The sequence below is a fragment of the Giraffa tippelskirchi genome, chromosome X, assembly GCF_054371585.1.
Source record: "Giraffa tippelskirchi isolate mGirTip1 chromosome X, T2T-mGirTip1v1.2.pri, whole genome shotgun sequence".
In the NCBI taxonomy this organism is placed as follows: Eukaryota; Metazoa; Chordata; class Mammalia; order Artiodactyla; family Giraffidae; genus Giraffa; species Giraffa tippelskirchi.
Genome location: NC_137289.1, coordinates 100049507 through 100071045, shown reverse-complemented (window position 1 = coordinate 100071045; position 21539 = coordinate 100049507). Strand labels below are relative to the sequence as shown.

At 37.4% G+C, this 21539-nt stretch overlaps 1 protein-coding gene across 1 annotated transcript in view; it reads left to right on the top strand.

Annotated features, from left to right (window-relative positions):
- The window catches only part of HUWE1 (HECT, UBA and WWE domain containing E3 ubiquitin protein ligase 1), a 166418-nt gene that overhangs the window by 57657 nt on the left and 87222 nt on the right, over positions 1 to 21539 (top strand). The window contains exons 7-19 of the mRNA XM_081565454.1: positions 10522 to 10584; positions 12386 to 12463; positions 13477 to 13524; positions 13605 to 13673; positions 14113 to 14212; positions 15113 to 15234; positions 15411 to 15561; positions 15700 to 15827; positions 16414 to 16554; positions 16757 to 16862; positions 18727 to 18852; positions 19371 to 19472; positions 19924 to 20004. Coding sequence (XP_081421580.1) covers positions 10522 to 10584; positions 12386 to 12463; positions 13477 to 13524; positions 13605 to 13673; positions 14113 to 14212; positions 15113 to 15234; positions 15411 to 15561; positions 15700 to 15827; positions 16414 to 16554; positions 16757 to 16862; positions 18727 to 18852; positions 19371 to 19472; positions 19924 to 20004 — 1315 coding nt within the window. The remainder of the gene's footprint in view (positions 1 to 10521; positions 10585 to 12385; positions 12464 to 13476; positions 13525 to 13604; positions 13674 to 14112; positions 14213 to 15112; positions 15235 to 15410; positions 15562 to 15699; positions 15828 to 16413; positions 16555 to 16756; positions 16863 to 18726; positions 18853 to 19370; positions 19473 to 19923; positions 20005 to 21539) is intronic.

The following is a 21539-nucleotide window of genomic DNA, read 5'->3' as shown; positions in this document are numbered from 1 at the left end:
GCTTCCCTGGTAGCTCAGATGGTAAAGCGTCTGCCTACAATGCAGGAGACCTGGGTTTGATCCCTGGGTCGAGAAAATCCCCTGGAGAAGGAAATGGCAACCCACTCCAGTATTCTTGCCTGGAAAATCCCATGGACTGAGGATCCTGGTATGCTACAGTCCATGGGGTCTCAAACAGTCAGACACGACTGAGCGACTTCACTCACTTATATATTTTTTAAGTTCATTTATTCATTCTCCCTGCTTAAATCTGTTGAACCACTTCAGTGAATTTTTCATTTCTGTTACTGTGGTTTAGCTACAGAATTTCTATTTACTTCATTTTTTTAAGTAACTTCTAATTGGCGGTCTTTATTTGATGAGACATCATTCTCATGGTTTCCTTTAGTTCTTTGTATAGGATTTGATTTAGCTCTTCAAGCATATTTAAAATAGATGATTTAAAGTCTTTGCCTAAATCCAATGACTGAACTTCTTCAGGAATTAATTCTATTAATTTTTTCCAGTTTTGTCAGGATATATAAACCCAAATGAACTTTTTGGCTAACCCAGTGATTGAAATAAAGCATTGTGTAACTTTAAGGTATACAACATGATGATTTGTTACACTTGTATATTGCAAAGTGATTACCACAATAGGATTAATTAACATCTCCATCACCTCACATAATTGCCATTTCCTTTTTTGTAGTGAGAGCATTTAAGATTTATTCTTTTAGCAACTTTAAAGTATATAGTACAGTATTACCTATAATTACTATGTTATAGGTTAGATCCCCTGATGTTTTTCATTATATAATTGGAAGTTTGTACAGTTTGACCAACATCTCCCTTTTTCCCCCAGTCCCTAGCAACCACCATTCTAAGCTTTTTCTTTGTGTTCAGCTTTTGTAAATGCCATGTATAAGTGATACCATACAGTAGCTGTCTGTCTCTGATTGACTTCACTTACTAGAATGCCCTCAAGGTCCATCCATGTTTGTCTCAAAAGGTGAGATTTCCTTGTTTCTCATGAGAAATGAGGTATTCTCATTGTGTGTGTGTATATATATATATTTTTTTACATACATGTATTTTACACACCGGAGAAGGCAATGGCATCCCACTCCAGTACTCTTGCCTGGAAAATCCCATGGATGGAGGAGCCAGGTAGGCTACAGTCCATGAGGTCACTAAGAGTCGGACACGACTGAGCGACTTAACTTTCACTTTTCCCTTTCATGCACTGGAGAAGTAAATGGCAACCCACTCCAGTATTCTTGCCTGGAGAATCCCAGGGACGGCAGAGCCTGGTGGGCTGCCGTCTATGGGGTCGCACAGAGTTGGACACGACTGAAGCAACTTAGCAGCAGCAGCATTTTACACACACATATTTTTTTACACACACACACACACATATGGCACATCTTTATCCATGCATCCATAGAAGGGCACGTATATAGTTTCCATACCTTAGCTACTATGAACAATTTTGCAATAAAAATAGGAGTGAAGATAGCTCTTTTTCCTATTTCCTTTCCTTTGGATAGATAGCCAGAACTGGAATTGCTGGATCATAATAGTTCTGTTTTTAATTTTTTGAGGAACTTCTGTACTGTTTTCTGTAGAGGCTATTTGTTGTTGTTATTCAGTGGCTAGTGGCTAAGTTGTTTCCAGTCTTTGTGACCACATGGGCCGCTACATAGATAGATAGATAGAGGCTATACCGATTTATATTCCCATCAACAGTGCACAAGCATCCTCTTTTCTCCAAATACTTGCCGGTACTTGTCATCTCTTGACTCTTCAGGTGTGAGGTGATATATCACTGTGGTTATGATTTGCATTTCCCTGATGAGTAGTGATATTTAGCACCATTTCATGTAATTGCTGGCCACTTGTGTATTGTCTTTGGAAAAAATGTCAGTTTAATTCCTCTGTCCATTTTATTTACTTACTTTTTAAAGGGATAAAGATAAATTTTACTTTTTAAAACAACTATTACAATAGAGGAAAAGAGACCGCCATATAGAAGTGGGCTCAATTCTGAATGCAGGATGGGAATTTGCAGCCAATGAGCAGGGTTAGGGTGGGGACAGTGGGTGGAAAATTATTAAGAGGAAATATCAGGGGTAGGGGAGATTCAGGTTCCCCTGACTTAACTGGTTTCTTGCGGAAACTGGATTTTACGGGGAAGGACCCAGAAAAGCCCAAATCTGGGGACTCGCTGAGAAAATTGCTTATAGGAGCCTGAGCAAATTTGGCTCAGGGAGAGAGTCTTTGTCAAGACCCAGAATCTGAGTTCAGGGAAGGAAGGGGAGTGTAGCGGATTGAATGGTAGCCCCCAAAAGGATATGCCAGTGTTCTAAACCCCAGAATTTCTGACTATGAAAGAAGAGTCTTTGCAGATGTAATTGAGAATCTTAAGATCATCCTGGATTATCTGAGTTGAGCTTAAATCCAATAACAAGCATCCTTATAAGAGACAAAAGAGAAGGAAATGCAGACACACAAGGAAAAGTCCATGTGAAGACAGAGGCTCCTCTGCCCATTTTAAGATCAGATGGTTGGTTTTTGTTACTGTTACTCAGCTGTATGAGTTCTTCATATTTTGGATAGTAATTTCTTTTCAGATATAATGGTTTGCAAATATTTTCTCCTGTTGTGCAGATTATCTGTTCATTTTGATTGTTTCTTTTGCTATGCTAAAGTGTTTTAGTTTGATTAAGTCTCCTTTATTTTGGCCTTTGTTGGTTTTGGTATCATGTCCAAAAAATTGTCACCAAAATCAGTGTCAGGGTGCTTTTACTCATGTTTTCTTTTAGGAGCTTTATGGTTTCGGGTCTTATGTTAAAGTCTTTAATTCATTTCAGGTTAATTTTTTTGACTGGTATAAGATAGGGGTCCAACTTCATTTTTTTTTCCTGTATTTTAGTTTTCTCAGCACCATTTATTGAAGAGACTATACTTTCCCCATTGATTATTGACTCCCTTTGAAATATTATTTGACTGTGTATGTGAGGATTTATTTCTCTGTTCTTGATTATGTTCCATTGGGCTATATGTATTTTTTATGCTAATACCATACTGTTGATTACTATAGCTTTGTAATGGTATTTGAAATCAGGAAGTACAATATCTGTAGCTTTGTTCTGTCTCAGGATTGCTTTAGTTATTTGGGGTCTTCTGTGTTCCATATAAATTTGAGGATTGTTTTTCTTGTTTCTAGGGAAACTGTCATTGGAATTTTGAAAGTAATTAAAATTTATAGATTACTCTCAGTACTATGGATATTTTGACAATACTAATTTTTCCAGTCCATGAACATGGGATATTTGTCTCTTCTTTAATCCCTTTCATCAGTGTTTTGTATTTTTCAGTGTACAGATTTTACCTCCTTGGTAAAATTTGTTTCTAAATATTTTACTTTTTTATGGTATTGTAAATGGGATTGTTCTATTTCTTTTTCAGATAGTTAGTGTATGGAAATATAACTGATTTCTGTATGTTACTTTTGTATCCTGCAACTTGGCTGAATTTATTAATTCTAAGTTTTTGGGTGGCCCCTTGGGGATTTTCTATATATCATTTGCAAGTGAAAACAGCTTTACTTCTTCCACTCTGAATTGTATATCTTTTTTATTCTTGCTTAATTGCTCTGGCTAGAATTTCCAGTATTGTGTTGCATGTCCAGTACTGTGTTCCACTACTGTGAGTGGTTAGAATGGACACCTTGTCTTGTTCCTGATCTTAGAAGGAAAGGTTTCAGCCTTTCATCATTGAGTATGCTGTTAACTGTGGGCTTGTCATATGTGCCCTTTATCGTGTTTAGGTATGTTCTCACCATACCCCATTTTTGAGTTTTTATTATGAAAGGATATTGAACTTTGCCATTACTTCTTATACAACTTCTGAGCTAATCATGTGGTTTTTGTATCACATTTATTGATTTGCATGTGTTGAAACATCTTTGCACTCCAGGGATAAATCTCACTTAAATTGTGATCTATGTTCTTTTTAATGTGCTGTTGAATTTGATTTCCTGGTAGTTTACTGAGGACTTTGGCAAGTTTGTACATCAGGGGTATTGGCCTCTAGTTTTCTGTTTGTGTATTGTCCTTATCTGGCTTTGCTATGAGGGTAATTTTGGCCAAACAATGGTGATTTTCCCAATTACCAGTTGAGAAGTGTTCCTTCTTCAATTATTTGGTAAAAATTTGAGAACGATTGGTTATTCTTTAAATGTTTCAGCAGGGGGAAACCATTTGGTCTTGGAATTTTCTCTTGGGGGTCTTTTTTGATTACTGACTCAATCTGCTTATTCATTATTGGTCTCTTCATATTTTCTGTTCTCCATGATTGTGTTTTGGTTATATATTTCTAGGAATTCTATCCAATTCTTCTAGGTTATCCAATTTGTTGGCATTTTGTTCCTAGTAGTCTCTTAGTGATCCTTTCTATCTGTGGTATCAGTTGTAATGTCTCTTCTTTTGTTTCTTTTATTTATTTATTTGAGTAGAGTAGTTTTTAAAAAGTTCTTACTTTCATTAATCTTTCCTTTGGTTTTTCTGGTCTCCATTTATTTCTGCTCTGATCTTTGTTCCTTTCTTCTATTAACCCTGGACTTAGTTCATTCTTCTTTTTCAAGTTGAGGTATAAAATTAGGTTGTTGAAGGTATTTCTTATTTCTTAATGTAGGCATTTATTTCCTATAAACTGCCCTCTTGAAGTACTTTTGGTGCATCCTATTCATTTTGATATTTTGTGTTTGTATTTGTCTCAAGATGTTTTTAATTTCCCTTTTGATTTTTTCCTTTGACCCTTTGGTTGTTCAGGAGTGCATTGCTTAATTTCTAGATTTTTGTGAATGTTTCCAGTTTTCTTTCTGTAACTGATTTCCAATTTCATACTCTTGGGGTCCAGAAAAATATTTGGTTTGATTTCAGTCTTTAATTTGCTAAGGCTTGTTTTGTGACCTATCATATAATCTCTCTAGGAGAATGTTCCATGTGGGTTTGAGGAGAATGTATTCTGCTGTTGAATGAATGTTATACATATACCTACAAGGTCCATTGGTCTAAAGTATAGTTCAAATCCAATGTTTCCTTCTTGATTTTTCTCTCAACACAGTCTATCCATTGTTGAAAGTGAGATGCTGACATCCCCTGCTATTATTGTATTATTCTCTCTTTCTTCTTTCATTTGTTGTTGTTGTTCAGTCGCTCTGTTCATGTCCGACTCTTTGCAACCCCATGGGTACAGCATTCCAGGCTACCCTGTCCTTCACTCTCTCCTGGAGTTTGCTCAAATTCATGTCCATTGAATCAGTGATGCTATCTAACCATCTCATATCTCCCTTCCTATCTATTGTATGTGTGCTCAGTCACTTTAGTCATGCCCAACTCTTTGTGACCCTATGGACTGTAGCCTGCCAGGCTCCTCTGCCTGTGGGATTTTACAAGAATACTGGAGTCGGTTCTAACTGATACAAGGGATATTCCCAACCCAGGGATCAAACCTGCATCTCCTACATAGCAGGTGGACTCTTTACCCAGTGAGCCATCTGGGAAGTCCTCTTATCTTATTAGCATTTGCTTACACATTTAATATGTTCCAATGTTATGTCCATATAATTTACAGTTGTTATATCCTCTTTGAATTGACCCCTTTATCATTTTATAGTGACCTTAATTGTCTCCCATTACAGGTTTTGAGTCAAAGCCTATTTTGTCAGATATGGGTAGCTATCCCTGCTCTTTTCGTTTCCACTTCTGCAAAATAACTTTTTCTGTCCCTGCACTTTGAGCCTGTGTGTGTCTTTAAAGCTGAAGTGAGTCTCTTGTAGGTAGCATGTAGTTGGGTCTTGTTTTTTTTTTTTTCCATCCAGCTACTTTATGCCTTGTGATTGGGAAAATGAATTTATCTACATTTGGAGTAATTATTGTTAATAATAGGTAGGGACTTAGTTATGCTATCTTATTAATTCTTTTTTGATTGTTTTGTGTTTCCCTTGCTCCTTTCTTCTTTTGCTGTCTTTCTTTGTGAATAATGGTTTTTCATATACTTAGTTCCCTTCTGTTCCTCTTTTGTTTATCTAATCTAAGTTTTGCTTTGTGGTTACCACAAATCTTATATAAAATATAGATATAATAGCAACTTAACTTTGATTGCATATGAAAAACTTAACGCTTTTACTCCCCTTCGATTTTATGATTTTGATGTCACAGTTTATCTCTTTTTATACTGTGTATTTGTTAACAAACTATCTTAGAATTTAAAAAATTTTTTTTAATTATGTGTTTTAAAAAAACTTTTGTCCTTTAACTTTTATCATTCATGGGTGATTATTTAAGATAGTGTTTTCCTGGGGCTCTCAAACACCTGCTCACAGTAGCTGCAACTGATTCACAGACCACTGCAGGGTCCACAGCTTGGGTCCTGTTATCCAACAAACTGGCGGGTGAGACTTCTCCCAGGTCCCTTTGTGTGTGGGGTTGGATTCCACAGCTCCCATAAAGGTACTTTTCTCTATGAATGGGTGCCAAGCTATTGCAGGGGCGAGGGATGGAGCACAGTGAAAGACATCTTATTGGGCTACCTTGCTGAGGCCACTCCTTATGTTGCTACAGTGGACATTTTGAATATTACAACATGGCAACTCTGGAAGTCAGACTCTCACCCTTCCCCTTCCCTGGGGTTTGTTGTTAAGATTTGTTGTTTTTTTATTTAGACTTTTCTGAACTGGTTTCTGAATTCTTTGTTTTATGTGGTCATTGAAGTCTCTGTTAGCGTAGTCGTCAGCTAGTGATTTGCCTTATTCCTGGAACTGAATTATCTCTGTCTTTGCTGGTGAGTTCTGTGTACATATTCGTGTCTTCGATGTCAATGCTCACTATCTTCAATACTTAACCAGAAAGTTAAGAATCCCTATGGGCAAGAATCCCTTAGAAGAAATGGAGTAGCCCTCATAGTCAACAAAAGAGTACGAAATACAGCACTTGGATGCAGTCTCAAAAATGACAGAGTGATCTGCTTGTTTCCAAACCATTCAATATCACAGTAATCCAAGTTTATACCCCCAACTTCAGTAATGCTAAAGAAGCTGCAGTTGAACGGTTCTTTGAAGACCTACAAGACCTTCTAGAACTAACACCCAAAAAAGATGTCGTTTTCATTATAGGGGACTAGAATGCAAAAGTAGGAAGTCAAGAGATCCCTGAAGTAACAGGCAAATTTGATTTTAGAGTACACAGAGTACAAAATGAAGCAGGGCAAAGACTAACAGTTTTGCCAAGAGAACACTGGTCATAGCAAACACCCTCTTCCAACAACACAAGAGAAGACTCTACACATGGATGTCACCAGATGGTCAATACCAAAACCAGATTGATTATATTCTTTGCAGCCAAAGATGGAGAAGCTCTATACAGTTGGCAAAAAAAAGACCCGGAGCTGACTGTGGGTCAGATCACGAACTCCTTATTGCCAAATTCAGACTTAAATTGAAGAAAGTAGGGAAAACCTCTAGACCATTCAGGTATGACCTAAATCAAATCCCTGACGATTATATAGTAGAAGTGACAAAGAGATACAAGGGGTTAGATCTGATAGACTGCCTGAAGAACTATGAATGGAGTTTTGTGATATTGTACTGGAGGCAGTGATCAAGACCATCCCCAAGAAAAAGAAATGCAGAAAGGCAAAATGGTTGTCTGAGGATGCCTTACAAATAGCTGAGAAAAGAAGACAAGCTAAAGGCAAAGGAGAAAAGGAAGGATATACCCATTTGAATGCAGAGTTCCAAAGAATTGCAAGGAGAGATAAGAAAGCCTTCCTCAGCGATCAGTGCAAAGAAATAGAGGAAAACAATAGAATGGGAAAGACTAGAGATCTCTTCAAGAAAATTAGAGATACCAAGGGAATATTTCATGCAAAGATGGCCACAATAAAGGACAGAAATGGTATGGACCTAACTGAAGCAGAAGATACTAAGAAGAGGTGCTAAGAATACACAGAAGAACTATATAAAAAAGATCTTAATCTTAATGACACAGGTAACCACGATGGTGTGATCACTCACCTAGAGCCAGACACCATGGAATGCAAAGTCAAGTGGGCCTTAGGAAGCATCACTACAAACAAAGCTATTGGAGGTGATGGAATTCCAGTTGAGCTCTATTTAAATCCTAAAAAGAGATGCTGTGTGAAAAAGTGCTGCACTCAATATGCCAGCAAATTTGGAAAACTCAGCAGTGGCCACAGGACTGTAAAAGGTCAGTTTTCATTCCAGTCCCAACGAATGTTCAGACTACCACACAATTGCACTCATCTCACATGCTAGCAAAGTTAATGCTCAAAATTCTCCAAGCCAGGCTTTAACAGTACATGAACCGTGAACTTCCAGATGTTCAAGGTGGATTTAGGAAAGGCAGAGGAACCAGAAATCAAATTGCCAACATCCATTGGATCATTGAAAAAGCAAGAGAGTTCCAGAAAAACATCTATTTCTGATTTACTGACTACGCCAAAGCCTTTGACTATGTGGATCACAACAAACTGTGGATAATTCTTAAGAGATGGGAATACCAGACCACCTGACCTGCCTCTTGAGAAATCTATATGCAGGTCAAGAAGCAGTAGTTAGAACCAGACATGGAACAACAGACTGGTTCCAAATAAAAAAAGGAGTATGTCAAGGGTGTATATTGTCACCCTGCTTATTTAACTTATATGCAGAGTACATCATGCAAAATGCCAGGCTGGATGAAGCACAAGCTGGAATCAAGATTGCTGGGAGAAATATCAATAAACTTAGATATGCAGATGATACCACCTTTATGGCAGCAAGCGAAGAAGAACTAAAGAACCACTTGATGAAAGTGAAAGAGGAGGGTGAAAATGCTGACTTGGAACTCAACATTCAGAAGTCTAAGGTCATGGCATCCTGTCCCATCACTTCATGGCAAATAGATGGGGAAACAATGAGAGACTTTATTTTCTTGTGCTCCAAAATCACTGCAGATGGTGACTGCAGCCATGAAATTAAAAGATGCTTGCTCCTTGGAAGAAAAACTATGACCAACATAGATAGCATATTAAAAAGCAAAGACATAACTTTGCCAGCAAAGGTCTGTCTATTCAAAGCTATGGTTTTTCCTGTAGTCATGTATGGATGTGAGAGTTGGACCATAAAGAAAGCTGAGCGCTGAAGAATTGATGCTTTTGAACTGTGGTGTTGCAGAAGACTCTTGAGAGTCCCTTGGACTGCAAGGAGATCAATCCAGTCAAACCTAGAGGAAATCAATCCTGACTGTTCATTGGAAGGACTAATGCTGAAGCTGAAACTCAATACTTTGGCCACCTGATGCAAAGAACTGCCTCATTGGAAAAGACCCCAATGCTGGGATAGATTGAAGGCGGGAGGAGAAGGGGACGACAGAGGACGAGATGGTTGGATGGCATCACTGACTCAATGGACATGAGTTTGAGTGAACTCCGGGAGTTGATAATGGACAGGGAAGCCTGGTGTGTTGCAGTCCATGGGGTCGCAAAGAGTCAGACACGACTGAGCAACCGAACTGAACTGAACCAGAAAGTTTACAACTCCGGCTTACCCTTCCCTTACATAGAGCCTCATGTCAGCTAGAGATGTGGAAACTTGGTGCTTTTTCAGGTCTTTTCTGAGAATGTGCCCAACCTTGGGAACACATGTGGCCTTCTAGGCTTCCAGGAGTGTATGGAAGTTTCCAAAGCCCTTATTCCCCAAAACATCACACTCCTCAGCCTTTCTTTCCAAGCTTTTCAGTTTGTCTATTAATTACCCCAACTGTATGTACTTAGTCTTCAGTGTTTTCAACAAATGCCCACCCGCACCCCTGGTAGAATTGTGAATTTGGCAAAAATGATAGATATCTCAAATGCTGTTGAAAATGTAGGCTAATTTTTAAGCAAAATTGTATGGCTGGTTGTTTTTTTTTTTTTTTTGGAACTCAATAATAATGTACAGTTGAGCCATTCTCTCCCATTACTTTGGGGCTAGTACTTGTTGATAAATTTTTTAAACTTTGTCATGGCAGAGTACAATAATATTAAGCAATGCAGGATCTTCTACTTTGCACTTTGGCTCATGTCAAAAAGTAAGGAACTGAAGAGCATGTGGTTTTACCCTATGAGTGAGGTGATCAGGCTGAGCATGGAAAGCATGGTACAGTACTGAAGATGCAATGGGTCAAGACTGACCTTTCAGCAAGCATGACTGCAGGCATATCAAATGCATTTACTTGCAGGAGCTTCTTATATTCTTCCCAGTAGCATCCTCACAGAAAATGAAATCGATATCATTGGAGAAATCACCTTTAGGCAGACCATCTTGCCTTGAGTCTTACTTAAGTTCTTGCTTCTATTTGCTCCCTCTTTTTGTTTGATTTTAATATTGGATGTCTTTTCATCACTGTGTTCCAAGCAGCCACATACTCTTAAAATACTTTATACACAAAGCTACCTTAAGCACTGTTTTAATACTGTCTTTTTTCCTTTTCCAAGAGCTGGGGTGGTAAGGAGAATGGCTTTGGACTAGCAGAATGTTGCAGAGACTTGCATATGATGGTAAGTAACTCTCAGATTTGAGTATCTTTTAACAGAACTTGTGTGATCTCTTTTTGAGCCTTACTTTACAGTAAACATATGGCATCTAAAGTTGTCACTTCACATCAGGATTTTGAGGAAGCTGAGATCAGTTGAGACATAGCATACCTTTCTAGAAGTGCTTGGGTCGTTAATGTGCTGGTGGTAGCTGAAGAATTTCAGAAACACAGTATATGATCTATGATCTCTTGAATAAGAAACTGCTTTTGTTGAGTCATCTTGAAAGTGATGAAAAATCCCAGAAATTACACTTCCTTGCATTTTCTCACTGGAACTATCAGAACTCTGGGTAGTCTGGCATGGTTGTAAGAATGACTGCTTGGAGAACAGGTCTGCCGTTTTGGTTATTGAGAACTTGCAATGTTTTGTGTGCTTTCCATGTTTACCCCTCATGCCTGTCCTGCTCATACTTTAAGCTATGTTTAGATTATGAACTCAAGCCATCCTCCCCTCTGCTTTGATATGTTGCTATGGAACCACAAAGCACAACTGAATTATTATAATACAATTCCATGCCAAGAAGCAGCTATATTTTCTAACACGTGTACTGCTTCTTTTGTCAGTTTGTCATGTATAGGACAAATGGATGCAATGAAATTTAGTGTAATTATCTTGGCAAGCCTTTTCCCCCCAGGAGGATGGTTCTTTTTCCGGTCACAGAAAACTATAAATAGAACAAATTACTTTTCCACCTTAGCTGGTATGCTTTATTTATATTAGTGAATATTTGGTAATATGAGAGGTGAGTGTTATCTGTTTTAATAATTAAAGCTGTGTAAATCTTAAAGGGTATTCAGTTTGGAATTCTAAGAAAATTATTTTTCATCTTAAAGTTTAGTTGATTAATTCTGAGGATCCTTATGTATATCAAGCTTGTTCTTGTCCACTTGAGCAAAACAGTATGATACACTCTACTGGGCTTGTATGGCATCTGTTACCATGTTGGTCTTGACTTATATTAAGAAATCATCCACCCTTTTATTTATTGATATTTGGCATGTCGTGGGATTTTGAAAATTTTGTGTACTTTAAAAGAAAGTAGTACATGTTTTAAAAATTCTTTAGAATACAAAGGGGTATATAATAATTCCCTACCCCTAGAGGCAACCACTGGTACTGGTTTCTTTCAAAGACACACTTTAATGGGCATGCTGTTGCAGTCTTATTTGTCATGTTGCTTTTCTAGAGTTAAGTAACATTCGTTGTCAGGGTCTGGTTTATATCGACTTGGTATCTACCTGTGCAGAAAAGCAATTGGATATCAAGAGAAATGATATAAGATGGTATGGAAAGATGCATTTAAAGAATTACAAAGATATACCCATGAGGCATAGTTTGAATAAAATATTTCAAAAGGTGATGATACTAAGATTTCCATAAGAATGTTCTTTTCCATTCTCAAACTAGTACTTAGACCCTTGTGTTTGTCCTTCACCCTTGAATTCTTATTCATTATTGGGACAGGCTTGCCTCTTTCTTCCCTCTTGAGAATAGCTGCAGTCAAAATTGATCTCTTGAAAGAAAGAACAACTGATAACTTGAGTTATCAGTAAGGAATATGAAAATTTATGGAGCTGTGGGCTCCACTGTCCTGATTCTGTGTTACAAGACATCTGAGCTTTGCTAAAATAAGGAATGAAGGCACTGTAGCTGCTGATGACACTGCTGATTCTGCTGTCAAACTGAGTTGGACAAGTAGCTAAGACTGAGGGATGATTTGGGAGAAGATGGTATCTGATTCTTTCATGTGCTTTTTACACAGAAATACCCACCCAGTGCCACTACACTACACTTTGAATTCTATGCAGACCCTGGGGCTGAGGTCAAAATCGAGAAAAGGGTGAGTCTCATTCACACTTGTTCTAATAGAGTCAATGATCTGTACCTGGGGTTGACTTTTTAGGACTCCTCAGTAAAATTAGAGAATGATGTTGAGATACATTGCTGCCTTCTCAAGATAAATATATCCAGCAGCTTCTCAGGAATAAGTGTTCATTGTTTGCCCAGCTGATAAGTTTGAATCTTACTTACATTGGAACTGTCAAAAGACAGAAGTCTGTTTATAAGGCAATGTTAGGACTGGTATATTTTTGTCAGTCTCAGTTGAGAATTCCACCATTTAGTATTGGGTTGGCCAAAAAGTTCATCTGGTTTTCGGAAAAACCCAGACAAACTTTTTGGCCAACCCAGTATAATAGTCTAGATAGTGATTGGTTCAACTTTCTCTGCTCAAGCCAGCCTGCATGAAGTCTGTGTATTGCTTACAGGGCCCTGCTTCAATTATCTGGTCATTTCGTATATTCTTTGAGGAGATAGCAAAATTCACTTTGGTTTAGAAGTGGTCTAACAAGTAAGATATTTTTTTCTTCTACTTAAAATATATGCTCAGTCACTCAGTTGTGATCAGTTAGGATTCTCCAGGCAAGAATACTGGAGTTGCCATTTCCTTCTCCAACTAACAATATATAATAATATATAATCTTTCTACATTATTGGTACCTTGAGAACAGCTCTAATGCATATTTAGAGAGAACTCATTTTCATGAATTCAGTCTTTGCTGTGAATACGAAGGCTGTGTGTATTAAATAAAGTTTAAAAGGGATAAGGAAGAATATGAAATGTATCTGGCTATGTACACTATTTTTAATCTGGTCTCAAAGAAGCTTTGCTGAGAATGTATAACGTGAGCATTTGGGGGATTCTAAAGAACACTTTGATTTTTGAGAGCATACAATCGAGTCTTCAATGTAGGGTGACATCTTGTTTTTCAGATAGCTCTTGGCAGTCCTATGGCATGGGGAAGCTAAGGTATACAGTGACTCCTAACAACTCTCTTATCTTTCTCATTTCAGACATCTAGTAACACACTACATTATATTCACATAGAGCAACTTGACAAGGTAAGAGGAATCTTTGACTATTGGTTAGTTCTAACATTTAGTTCACTTTTTGTTCCTAACTATCTTTTTTCCTAATGTAGATTTCAGAAAGCCCTTCTGAAATCATGGAGTCTCTTACCAAAATGTACAGCATTCCTAAGGATAAGCAGGTATGATATGTCTTATAAATATCTAAATAATATCCATATAGATAAGACTATTGTGCTGGAGTGGGGAGATAGCATAGCAGAAAGAATGGAGTCAGACCATGTTCAAATTAGCCTCTGTGGGCCTTAGTTTCCTCATCTTTTATGAGGGCAACACTTATTGGCTTCCTAGGTCCTGATGAAGTTTGAAGAAAACAGAAGCAGCTTTATTCACCATGAATATCTAAGAGGTGGTAGCTTAACACTTGGATACTGAAGGAGAAAACATTTAGTTGTGTTATATTTTCTCTGCTCATCGTAATGGTGATCAGATATTTAATTTGATTAATAATCAGAACTCTTGCCAAATGTCAAGAGCTGAATGAGTAAGGCTTAGCCCTCCCTCAGAAAGTATAGTCACCTTTTCCATTGGTTTCCTAATTTAGGTCTTCTGTCTCTACAGATGCTGTTATTTACACACATACGGCTGGCCCATGGCTTTTCTAATCACAGGAAGCGATTGCAAGCTGTTCAGGCCAGGCTACATGCAATATCTATATTAGGTAAGAGAATAACATGTAACAGGTCCTGGTTAATTTCCTTTGAACCTCATCTGTCTTTGTTGCTATGGGCTTATTGTAGTTACCTAGGTGGCAAGTTAAATTGTAGTCAAATTGCCAGCATTTCTAGTGTTCACTGTATTCATCATTCTTGGGCTCCTTAATGTTGGATCAGAAAGAGGATATGTATGATTCACACATCACATAGGTTTAGTGGGTGTTTTTTGTTTTGTTTTTTTATGAGTGTTCAGATGGTCATCTTCCCTTAGACCCTATTTTTCCTCTTGCCAGTTCATCTTCCTCTTCTTTGGGAGTGTAATTTTGAAATTCATTAAATAATACTGTGCATTTTACTTTTTCTTGTAGAGTGGTATAGTGGAAATTGCACTGGTTTCAGAGTCAGTCCTGGGCTTTCACCCTGACTTTGTAGATTATTAGGCACCTGTTTATCCTTTTGACCTCAGTTTCCTGATTTAATGTTGGAAGAATATGTATTTTATAAGCTGATCTGAGGATTACATGAAAAAACCGATAAAGTACTACAGTGTCATACAAGTTTCTGATTTGGTCTGCAGTAGTCCATAAATTATGTTCTTTATAGCTTGTGTAAGTTTCCAGTGTAAAACAAACATATGAGTTATCAAGTAATTATGTTATAAAGAATTAATTCTTCTCTTTTTATACTTAAATTTCTGAAAATCCTTGCTCAAGACAATTGATACCATTAATAGGAGAATCAGTTTGGTGGGTGTTTGGGGCTTATCATTATATTTGATCCAATCTTCTGGAATTCAATGATTTTGCCCTCCAATGCTGGTGGGAAGGGAGTCCTTCCCCAGAACCAGTAGATGCCAAAAGGTCTGTCATTGGGCAGTGGCTTGACCACTGCCTTCTTGCCTAAAGTGTTTATTTCTCCTTTTGCAGTGTATTCCAATGCCTTGCAGGAGTCAGCAAACAGCATCTTGTATAATGGGTTGATAGAGGAGTTGGTAGATGTCCTTCAGATTACAGATAAGCAGCTTATGGTAAGTATTTATTAGATTCTTTACCAGCTGAGCCACCAGGGAAAGCCCAAGAATACTGGAGTGGGTAGCCTATCCTTTTTCCAGTGGATCTTCCCTACCTAGAAATCGAACCAAGGTCTCCTGCATTGCAGGCGGATTCCTTACCAGCTGAGCTACTTTACTTTCTGTTTTCATAGGAGATTAAAGCTGCTTCTTTACGAACATTAACATCAATTGTCCACTTGGAGAGAACTCCCAAACTCAGCAGTATTATTGACTGTACTGGAACTGCCTCCTACCATGGATTTTTGCCTGTACTTGTGCGAAACTGTATCCAGGCCATGATTGGTAAGTTTTTGTGGTTATTATCCTGGGCACCTAAAGGAACCCTACCCTTTGCTTTGTCTGCCTTTGTTTAACATCCTGCCAACTCAAAACCAAATTCTGAACTTGCTCTTTCTCTTCCTCTCTCACCTTCCCTTGTAGACCCTTCCATGGATCCATACCCTCACCAGTTTGCCACTGCTCTCTTTTCTTTTTTATACCATCTGGCCAGCTACGATGCTGGTGGTGAAGCCTTGGTCTCCTGTGGAATGATGGAAGCCTTATTGAAGGTGCTCTACTTACTTTTTTTAAATAAACACATTTGGGGGAAAATCAACTAAGAGAAGGTACAGAGTTGTAAGTTTGAAGTGGTTCACAGTGAGGATAGTTAGCGTAAGAAAACTTACCCAGAAAATGTTATTCTTGATTTCTCAAGTTTGACCTTCAGTTATCTCATTAACAACTTTTAAGATCAGCTATTTCCATTATTAAGAATTGATCATAGTCCAGCATGGTGTAATAGGAGGCTCTGGGTACTAATTAAGATATTGCCGCATCTCCTCATGACCTTAAGCATGATAGGCTTTGCCATGTGCTAGGCCTCAGGCACCAGCTCTTTTCTCCCTGAATTAAAATATTCAGAAAGGTAATTTATTCTGAAAGGTAATTTATGTCCCTATTACCTCAGGCAGTTGAGTCTCAGAAGTGATAGAGCTGTCATTTGGCAACCACCAAAAATCAAACATATATTTTTTCCTGCTGTACCATGGTGCCTCCCTGAGACCCTAGACTGCAAAAGAACCCTAGACTGTTTCCAAAAGAATACATTATTACAGCTTTCATTTGATTGGTTTTACTTTTTTCTTTCCCTGATAGGTCATAAAGTTTCTTGGCGATGAACAGGACCAGATAACATTTGTCACCAGAGCTGTCAGAGTGGTTGACCTTATCACCAACCTGGACATGGCAGCTTTTCAATCCCATAGTGGACTTTCTATCTTCATTTATAGACTTGAGGTATATGAGAAGTACTTTGCATATACTTAGATGTAGTGATTGCTATGCCTAGAAACTAATGTAATAACCCTAAAGAGCCATGTTATCCCTTTTTTGTTTTTAGAAACCATTTCTGCAATCTGCCTGTGACACTCTTTTGTTGTAATTTTTTAATCTCTTATATATATGTAGGATTATCTTACTATTTCCCCCTTGATCATAGCATGAAGTTGATTTGTGCCGAAAAGAATGCCCTTTTGTGATCAAGCCAAAGATCCAGAGACCCAGTACTACACAAGAAGGAGAAGAAATGGAAACTGATATGGATGGTAATTTATAGTTACTATTAGTATTGGTTCATTATTGATTCATTATCTTCTTATTCCCACTAAAGTGTAAGCTCCATGAGATCACAATACTGTTTTGTTCACTGGTATAATCTTCAGTAGTGCCTGATATGTATATCATAGGTATTTAAATATATATTACGAAAAGATAAGGAGAATGTAGACACTAAAATGGGACCCTGTGAAATTATCTGGCTGTTTTGAGAAGGGGGAGGTGGAAAAGTTGTTGGGTAGGGAACAACTTTTAAATCATAAAATCTGAAAGAAGACCAAGTATTCTTAATGTTAGGGTAAATCAGATTATGTCCTTTTTAAAAACTACCCTCAGTGCATAGCTCTTAATAATAGTACCCAAAATAAAAAATTGTTTCACAGCTATCCTAACAGCTTTCTTAGTATTTAATCTTGTCTTCATGACCCAGGATGTCATTACATATATCTGTAACCATGCTAATAATAATGATATTAAATTTTTTATAATTGTTTTCATTCTTGACACTAAATATCCATAAGTTTTCATTCCTTTTTTCCCCCCAAACACAAATAACTATGTGCATTGCTGTCCCTAGAGGGCCCTTTACCCAATTTCTATCTCTAGTCTGCAATGGGCAACTTGGCATTTGAGGTAATGGGTGTGATCATGTGATCCCAGGTGTTAATTAAAATGTGACATCTCCAAAATGTTGTGGTATAGAAGATGATTTAAAGACTATGTTCACAATAAATCAGTGGTTGTCAAACATAAGAAACCATAAGAATAAGAATAAATTAAAGTGCGTGCTAAAGATTTAGTGTAATGCTTAATTTAGTAAGTGTATAAATGAAGACTAGGAAATCTACATTTTTGACAACTAATTCTGGTGTTATGATGTACCTATAGAGAAAATTGTATATTCACTGAAAATCAGGTTACAGAACCATGAGTTTATGTCCTATATGTCTGTATATGTATTTAAAAGATTGGAAGAAAGTATTTCCAAATGTAAGCAGTGGTTAACACTAATGGAGCTTTTTATTGTATTTTATATGCTGTAAGAAGTAATTGTGTTTCTTGTACTTGATTGATTAAAATTGTTCAAGTGTATAAAGTAGAAATGATAACTCACTTCCAAGCCACCATAGCTATTTTCGTGTAGTTCTTTTCAGTCTTTTATGCATATTCAAATATATGTTGACATAAGTATATAGTTTCATAAAACAAGATGAGAACATTAACATACTGTTCAGTTTAGCAGTGTTCATTCAGTGTATCATAGTCCTATCAGTCTTCATGCTTCTTACATTTGTCACCCTCCAATAAAGCTCTACCTACTACCCACCAGTAGTAAAGAAATTACATATTTTACTTACCATCTTTTTCCCTTCCAAATTTGATGGGTGAGAAATATTGAAGGACTTCTTTTGTAGGGCTATTTTAAATTTGCATATCTTGAATAACTAGTGCTATTAAATACCTTTCTAGTCTTTGTGGAAAGGTATAGTTGACCCTTGAACAGCGCAGGTTTGAACTGCATGGGTCCCCTTATAAGTGGATTTTTTTCAGTGAATATAGTATCTGTATAGTACTACAGATACTATACAGTCCACAGTTGATTGACTCCACAGATTTGAAACCTCAAGTACGTTGGACTGACTGTAAAGTCATATGCAGATTTTCGACTATTTGAAGGGTCAGGGCCCCTAACCTTCGTGATGTTTAAGGGTCAGTTGTGTTTTCATTTCGGTTTCAATATTTTAATCCTTCTCCATTTTAATTCATCTCACTGTATAGAAAAAAATATTCTCAAGTAACTTTTCTTTGGTGGTCTGTTTTATTCTAATTTCTTTATCATAACTTTTACTTCAGTTACAGATGTGACAATGGAAAGTAGTCCTGGCTCATCCATCTCTATGGAGCACCGGCTGGATGTTGAATTAAGGGCATCAAGTTCCAGCAGCACTAGCATTTCCTCTGGCCCTGGCCCTCGTCCTGGTGTGTAGACATATAGAGACACAGCCAATCACAGTGATTGAAATATTAAGCTAGTGAAGCATGGTCCTTTGAGGGAGTTTAAGCAGTACATTTGGAGGTTTGCTTCTTATGACTATGATTGTTACTTTGCATTCTGGTGTTCATTTTCTCGTAATTAATACTTATTTCATAGCATTTATAATTTTTCAACTCTTCACATATTAATTATTTTATCAAAACATCCATGTTTGAGGGCAGATAATATTCAAAATGGGAAACAAGTATTAGAGTTAATCTTTTTACTTTGTGATTTTTCTCTTTGATACTTTAGACTTCTAGTATAATTTTGTGTGGTCCTTGGTGATTTATTTTTTCTCATTTTAAAGCTTAGGTAAATGTTCTTCCCAGCATCCAGAGATTTCACTTCGAATGTCTGCTAGTATTGGTATAGTGTATATGGATCTCCTAAAAATTTGTTTTATGTACCTGCTCATTGTACATAATGGTGAACCAGTATAATCCTCTTTCTCCCTTGCCAGGAGTCCAGTGTATTCCACAACGAGCCGCACTTCTCAAATCCATGTTGAATTTCCTCAAGAAGGCCATTCAAGACCCTGCTTTCTCAGATGGCATACGACACGGTATTGGAGTCTAGACATTTTCTAGAAGGGTGTTTGACTCTCTCAAGGATTGGTCCTTTTCATACTTTGTAGGATAAGGCCATGCCATTTTGAATAGCTTTTAGTCCTTTAGTGTTACTTTTCCTGGACCTAAGGATTGTTCAACTATTTTAATAGTGATTCATCTATTTTTTTTTTTCCTTTTCCAGCTTTTAGATGTGTTCACTTCCAGTCTGCTACTGTACTCTGTCTCTCTGTCTCTGTATTCTTTTATTCTTTGATCTACTGTTAAAAGGTTATTGCATAGACAAAGAATAAATAATAAAATATTAGGAGGAGACAAGTGGGTACCATTAAGGAATCAAAATAGACTTTGTTTACCACTGTGTGGTGTATGTAATATATTGATCCATCGTCTCCACCCATCAAACTGGACTGATCATATTCTTCTTGATATTTGCTTTTCTCTTAGTGATGGATGGTTCTCTGCCTACCTCCCTGAAACACATCATCAGCAATGCAGAATACTATGGCCCATCACTCTTTCTCCTAGGTAACTGGAGTTGAACTTGTTTATACCAAGCTGGAATAACCTGGCAGTGTTCTGTGTGTGGTTTATATCCTTGCAGAATATTTGTCCACTGTATGATTTTGTATCTTTCTAGTTGGTGATGAAATAGAGAAAGATCAGAATTCCTTTTCAAATAAGTATCCATTTGCAATGTATTGTGTCAGGCAAACGTGATAACCATTACACTACAGAAACCTTTTTTTTTTGCAGTGTATTGCAATCACTATTGTACACTTGGCTTTTTTTGCTACACTGAAACACTGCAGGTATAATAAGAAACATGTCTTTATTCAGTGATTAGCCTTTGCAGACTCAGTCACTTCAGTCATGTCTGACTCTTTGCAACCCTATGGACTGTAGCCCACCAGGCTCCTCTATCCATGGGATTCTCCAGGCAAGAATACTGGAGTGGTTGCCATGCCCTCCTTTATGGGATATTCCAGACACAGGGGTAAAACCTGTGTCTCCTGCATCGCAAGCAGATTCTTTGCCACTGAGCCACCAGGGAAAACCCTGGTTATTAGCCCCTAACCTTGGTCTAAAAAGCCCAATCAGAATGTTTTCCATTCTCAGAATTGAATGTCAAACCTGTAAGCTGTAGTATAGAAAATTGTTTTTTACTGTAGAAAATTCAGTTTTGGAACCTGTAGGTACTTTCTAGTTACTTGCAATAAATGTCCTTGCATTTTGACATCAGCACTACTTTGAGAGTTGCTATTGTCAAAACCTCATTTATTAACACGCTTATTGAGTGCCATACATATTCAGGACAATACATGAGATATATATGCTTCTAGAATTCCCCTTAAAACTATAAAGGAATTTAGTGGGAGGTGTAGAAATAGAGAATGCCTCCCGGTACCAGTAGCATGCATATTTTAGTACTGCAGGGTGTCTGGAGGGAGTAGTTTTGGCTACTATAGATTCAGATACTTAACTCCCTCACCAAAGCAACATAGGGGTTTTGTATATTAACTTTGTATCCTGTGACTTTGCTCAATTAGTAGTTCATAATTGTTGATCTCTTAAGATATTCTATAAAGTCATCATGTACAAATAATTTTACTTTTATAATCTTTATGCTTTTTATTTTACTTTTTGTTCCTGACCTCAGGGGAAAACATTCAGTCAGTATTTCACCATTAAGTATGAGGTTTGCTTTAAAAGAAAGTTTGAGGTTAGCAGAAGATTTTGTGTTGAATGTTTTGCTCCTCTTAATCAGGTTGAGGAAGTGTTCCCTTGTGTTACAGCAACTCCATTTTGACATGGAGAGACTCCTCCCAAGGTTATTTTCAGATGGAAAAACTCCTGACAGTAGTTTGGTATGATCAAAGAAAGATTTGTTACTCAGTTGGAGAAGTCCCAGGTAAAGGGGCAGGGAAGGATGGCTCTCTCTTTGGGAGAAATCCCCCAAACAAAACCAAATGCACAAGCCTTTATTTATATGGGGGAGTTTAAAAGAAGCAGCAAGAAAATACTTGTTCTTGTGGTTAGGGGTGCAGAGCAGGTGAGCCCTC